General features: G+C 36.7%; 1 protein-coding gene across 1 annotated transcript; it reads right to left on the reverse strand.

The window, feature by feature from the left end:
* Positions 1 to 5351: 5351 nt before the first annotated feature.
* LOC104218882 (pectinesterase inhibitor 3) lies at positions 5352 to 6243 on the reverse strand. Its single transcript, XM_009769469.2, has one exon. It carries the CDS (start codon positions 6058 to 6060, stop codon positions 5467 to 5469), a length of 594 nt encoding a protein of 197 aa, XP_009767771.1. The 5' UTR covers positions 6061 to 6243; the 3' UTR covers positions 5352 to 5466.
* Positions 6244 to 6458: the final 215 nt, after the last annotated feature.

Consider the following 6458-nt stretch of genomic DNA (forward strand, 5'->3'; position numbering starts at 1 on the left):
GGCCAGATACAAATATAGTGTTTTATCCTCCTTTGGGGTGTGGTGTAAAGATGGTCTTATCAGATATCGCTTCAACTCCTCTAAGGCGCATTGGCATTCCGGAGTCCATTCGAAGTTGTTTTTCTTTTTGAGCAAGGAGAAGAAATGATGACTCCCGTCTGATGACCTCAATATGAATCGGCCCAAAGTTACTATCCGCCCGGTCAGCCGTTGCACGGCCTTCACATTGTTCACCACTGTGATTTCTTCGATGGCTTTGATTTTGTCGGGGTTGATCTCGATCCCCCTGTTTGACACCATAAAGCCTAAGAATTTACCCGAACCCACTTCGAAGGCACATTTCTCGGGATTGAGTTTTATGTTGTAGCTTCTGAGGATGTCAAATGTCTCCTGCAAATGAGTCAAATGAGCCTCTGTGCGTAGGGACTTAACTAGCATATCATCAATGTAAACTTCCATGGATTTGACTATTTGATGTTCGAACATCTTGTTAACTAGGCGTTGGTACGTGGCTCCTGCGTTTTTTAGCCCGAAGGGCATCACATTGTAGCAGTACGTACTGTAATTCGTGATAAACGAAGTCTTCTCCTTATCCACGAGGTTCATATGAATTTGATTATAACCCGAGTAGGCATCGAGAAAGGTTAGGGTCTCGTGGCCGGCCGTGGCATCGATCAAGCAATCGATATTGGGCAACGGGAATGAATCCTTGGGGCACGCTCTATTTAAGTCTTTATAATCTACGCACATTCTTACTTATTCCCCTTTTTGGGAACTACCACCACATTGTCCAACCATTCGGATATTTTACCTCCCTAATAGACCCTATTTTGAGGAGTTTTGTTACCTCGTTCTTGATAAACACGTGTTTTACCTCGGACTGAGGTCTCCTTTTTTGCTTCACTGGTTTGAACCTGGGGTCGACACTTAGTCGATGGGTGGTTATTTCTGGAGGGATCTCTATCATATCTAAATAGGACCAAGCAAAGCGATCGATGTTATTAACAAGAAATTGAATGAGTTTTTTCCTGAGTTCGGGGGTTAATCCCGTTCCTAGGTATACCTTCCGATCTGGGAGATGCTCGATCAAAACAACTTGCTCCAGCTCTTCAATTGTTGATTTTGTTGCATCCGATTCTTCGGGGGAAATGAAGGTTCGGGGAGAGGAAGAAGTCTTTTTCATCGTCCTCGGGGGTCTGTTTTCCCTCTGGCTCCTTCGAGGTGGAGGGTATGGAAGTTGGTGCCTCCCCGTGAATCGCGAACATCTCCTTTGCCGCATGATGTTCTCCATATACCTTTTTTATACTGTCTCTTGTTGGAAACTCCATCACCTGATGAAGAGTTGACAGTACTGCCTCATGTTATGTATCCATGGCCTTCCGAGCAATGCGTTGTACCTCATGTCACCTTTTATGACATGAAATTTGGTATTTTGAACTGTACCGGACATGTTGACCGGGAGGGTGATCTCCCACTTCGTCGCTTCACTGGCCATGTTGAAGGCGTTGAGGACTCGGGAGGTACGTATGATCTGATTGCGCAGTCCGAGCTGTTCTACCACCTTCGACCTGATTACGTTGGCCGAGCTGCTTGGATCCACGAGAACACGTTTAATTTGAACGTTATTCAAGAGAAATGAAACTACCAATGCATCGTTATGTGAATGAGACAAGGTCTCGAAGTCCTCTTCACTGAATGCAAGGATGTTCTCGGGCATGTGGTCCCGAATTTTCCCTTCTGTTTCAGCGAAAACTTTTGTCCGCTTCATCACGGGTCCTTGAGGAACGTCGGTCACCTCAATGATCATATGAACGATGTGCTGACGTTTTCCCGTTTCTTTCCTCCCGTTTGCCTCTCTTTTCTCCCGGGCTGGAGTTTTTTGAGCTTCTTGTTGGCTTTCTTGGCGTATATTCCTGTTAGTGTGGGAGCCTATATCGACGTGTTGGACGTTGCGTGAGACCACATCCACGGGAATTGGCTCTGGTGCATCCTCAGGGTTTCGCAGTGGTATACTGGCGCCTGGAACAGCTACACTATTCTCTCCATGGTCCTCAGGACCATTGTTTTCATGTGCATTCATTGAGTTAGACATTTTGACCTGAAATCAAAGATTCTTGGGCAAGTAAAAGTGCAAACAATAACTTGTGTTTTCGGTAAACCAACACGAAAATAATCACTATTATTTTTGCCACACGGTGGGCGCCAAACTGTTCACCTTAAAAATGATAATTACAATTATATTTGATTTTGTGGTTCTAAAAATACGTGGTTTATTTTTATGCTAGTTGTTAGGCAATAAATGCTAAGTGCGAGATAGGAAAGTAAAGTAAGAGTAAGGGGCAGTGTGATTATTCAAACCGGACGGCCGCGAATTGGGGCCTCGAGCTGGCCTATTCTGGCCTCGAAGTCGAGCTAGAGTGCTTGACTGGGGCTGACCGATGAAGGTCTAACAGTTCCAAGGGCCTCAATAATGGATCTTTATGATTAATGATGAGTAATAAATGAAGAACAATCAATGAAACACAATAAATGTAAGCAATAAATCAAAGGAAATACAATAGAGAGTATTTAAGTTAGAGAGCAGAGAATGTTCTTGTTCTTGTATTGAATATCATATGTGCAAGAAATAACAGGGGTTCCTTTTTATATCAGAGGAGGAATCTCAACATAGTACATGTATATTTATTACAAAGGAAAGTAGCTGGTACAGTTACTTAAAGGTCCGGTATGGATTTGTACTATTCTTGCAGGCGTTGTCAGCTTTGATCACGCGCCTTGGGATTCCCACTTGTCCATGACAGCAATAATCGATTTGTGCTGCCCCGAGATCGAGCATAGGAAATCTTCGAGGTCCAACCTCGAGCTGTACCTCGAGCCTTCTGGGATGTTGAAAGTCATATCGGTCATATAATCAGACTCTCCGATTTTAGCCGTGTAGAACTTTTTAAAAGTGTGGTTAAACACTAATTACTACTCAAAAGTATTTTTCTCAAATTAATTAGTCAAACACAAACAGTTAATCACCAAAAATACGTTTTTGAAAGGCAACTTCAAAATAAGCTAAATTTAGAAGCATGGCGAAACATGCTATTAATCTCACCTTATGATATCACGCTACATTTTTTAGTTCGAGGTCATTATGGCCAAACATGCAGAGTCTTTAGATTTTTGTTGTAAAGGGGACACTTCCAACCTAAATTCACAAGACATTAATTCTGCCAGCTACCCATCGTTCATCTTTTAAATATACTAGTATTAGTAAACTTAACATACAAAAAGAAAAAAGAAAAAAAAAAAAAAAAAAAACAGGGTAACGTGCAGAAACCAATTAATATGACGGGAAATGAAAGTGCCCTTACGAAAGCTTCACAGAAATATCAAAAGAGAGAGAGGAACAATTAGGGGTGGTTTGGGAGAGTGCATAAGAATAATGTTAAATAGAATGTATTAGTTATGCTGGTATTAGTTATACTGATATATTTTTTATCCATTGTTTTGGTACAATTTCTAAAAAAATTGTTTGTTTACAAAAATGCCCTCAAAACTAGTCTACACTCTAACTTTTTAAAAGAAACATATGTTGAGAAATATTTCTCTTTAAAAAAATTATTTTATTTGTCTACCTATATTGTATAATAAAAGTAAATGTTTATTTATAAAAAAGAAAATATGCTAAGTATTTATTTATTTACTAAGGATATAATTTTATTTCTCACTATTTGGATTATTTTGAACTTGCATTAATATACTAACTAGCATATTTTAATCAAGCATAAATTTTGAAGGACAATTTTTTCTTTAACTAAGCTAATGCATGCATTAAAACCCATTGCATTGCTAATATCATTGTTTTCTATGCATTAGTTATGCATAGGATAATACCAAATAGGATGTGAACTAATATTTGCATAACTAATGCATAGGTTCAAAATGTCTACCAAACAATTTATTATTAATACACAAAGCTAATGCATTCATTAGCTTATCTAATGCATCCTACCAAACGACCCCTTAATGTGTTGGTATGGAACTCTAGAAGTCATATGCGTTTCATGTCTACTACTATTTCATTAAGTCCATTACTCAAATGATCATTCAACTACCCAAAATTATTTATTAAAGCCAGATTTTTTCGTTTGTAACAACAAAGTCACTTAACTATGCCAATAGCACACAGAAGATCACTCAACCAGATTTCTCAAACTTTTGGTCACCAAATACCTATTTTACACTCTAAATTATCTACTTTTCTCTTTTATTTTATTTTTAGCTTTTTAATATAATAATTTTTCATTTTTTTATTTATATTATGAACTTACCTTAGAATAAATAAATTTTATTTATAAATTAAAAAAAATTAAAATAGTATTTAAGCATATACAATGTTGGAATAACAAAATATTGAGCATAGTAGAAAGTTAATTAGAACAATTTGTTCGTAATAATAATTTTGATATTAACAAAAAAAATTAAAAAATTATTTACACAATTGAGAATGAAAGAAATAAAAAGTTTAAAATATATATTCCATGCACATACTATAGAAAATAATTATTTAAAATAAAGGTTTTATAATATACATTATATATTTTTGAATACTATGCTCAATTATATTATTATTTCGACAATATATATGCTAGAAAAAAAAATTAAATATATTTTTTGTTCTATATGTAAGTCCATAATGTTGATTAAAAAAATCATAATATTAGAAAAAAAAATAGAAGATACAAGTTGATAATTTAGAGGGTAAAATAGGTATTTGGCAATCAAAAGTTTGATAAATCTGGTTGAGTGACTTTCTAAGTGCTACAGGCATAGTTAAGTGGCTTTGTTATTATAATCGAAAGAAAGATGACTTTGGTATATAATTTCGAAAAGTTGAGTGATCATCTGAATAATAAACTCCTATTTCTTTGCAATTAGAGTGAATTTTATACATAAATTTATACTCCGCGCTAAAAGTATTAAATTCAGATGAACTCGTTACCAAAGAGATGGATCCGCCCCTGATCATATGGATTAGGATTTTACTATGGTTAATATTTACTCCTACTCTAACATATTATAAGCCCTCTTTTCTAACTTCAAATCCAACCTCTACTTAATATAAACATTTACCTAAAAATGCCTTTTAATACATAAACACTTATACCGACATATATAATGGACTCTACTCTCCCGGGCTCGTTCCGCTTTATGCCCAAAGCTTTGACTCAAAGCTTCGACCCAATCACTTGAACAGCCGGATTTAATTTGTAAATCCAATAGTAAGCAAGAAATGTCAAACAAAAATTACATAATTGGAGCTATGTTATGAGACAATTTGTCTAGTAATCAACACACAAGAATAGGTACCAAACTGAATTTTAGACAATCATACATTACAATTGCACAAATATTACTATAGTTTATATTATAAAAATATAGTTAACATAAAAAAGATAAATTTAACCAACCGAATAATCAAGGATGAGTAGCAATTTTGTTCCTAGAATCATCAAGCCGGTTGATAAGATAAAGTGCATTACTAGTAACTCTAGCAACATTAGTAATCTTACGTTTCACATCGGACCTAAGTTTGCCGTCAATTTCCTTAAACCCATCAATACAAGTATCTTCATTTGTTAAAGCAGCACTGACCCACGTCTCCAAATTGCTCATTTGCCATTTGAATGCATTCCCTTTGCTCAAATGTTTGAGTTCTGAAAGAGTTTTGCTAAGTTCGTCCATTGAGTCCCCCATCTGTTCGACACAATCACTCAATGCTCCTTTTTCTCTTTTGCTTTGTACTTTCAGTTCGGAGAGGAAATCAGACGCTTTTTGGGCTCGAGAAAGGCTTACTTTTACGGCGGCTTGGGCTAAATCTTGAGGTGTGTTGATTGCTGAACCTGAGTAGGAAGAAAGTGTTCTGACGCAAATCGTCGGATAGCTGGCGTGCACACAAGATGTGCGGACTAGGTCAGTAGACGAAGATGATGTGTTTGGTTTTTTCCCAGTTGTGAAGTGGGAAAGATAGAGGAGAAAAAGAGCAAGAAGTAGAGTTTTGCTCAAAGACATTTTCGTTATCAGTTCTTAGCTTACTACACGAAGGATTCTTGATTTTTCTTGTGATTAATTGTGATGGTTTTTGAGTGGAAGTGTGGTATAGTATAGGCTGTTGGTGGGGGGCAATGGCAAAGGGTTTATTATGAGGGAACAAGAAACAGAGAGGGGGCAGGGGTGGGGTTTGGGTGGGTGAGTGGGAGGGGAGGTTAGCTGCTGATTTCTTAAATTCTAGGGGTTGGTGTTAATTGGTGTGCATGCATTTATAATAGGGCTTCAAATTTTTGGAGGAAAACCATGCAAGCATAGGTGGATCCAAGATTTAGAGGCTTTTGGTATCAAAAATTTTGAATGTAATCATATTACAAACCGATTATAAATTTAATTGATTTGGTCTATTTGGATTTCGGTTC

The sequence above is a fragment of the Nicotiana sylvestris genome, chromosome 7 (assembly GCF_000393655.2).
Source record: "Nicotiana sylvestris chromosome 7, ASM39365v2, whole genome shotgun sequence".
NCBI lineage: Eukaryota > Viridiplantae > Streptophyta > Magnoliopsida > Solanales > Solanaceae > Nicotiana > Nicotiana sylvestris.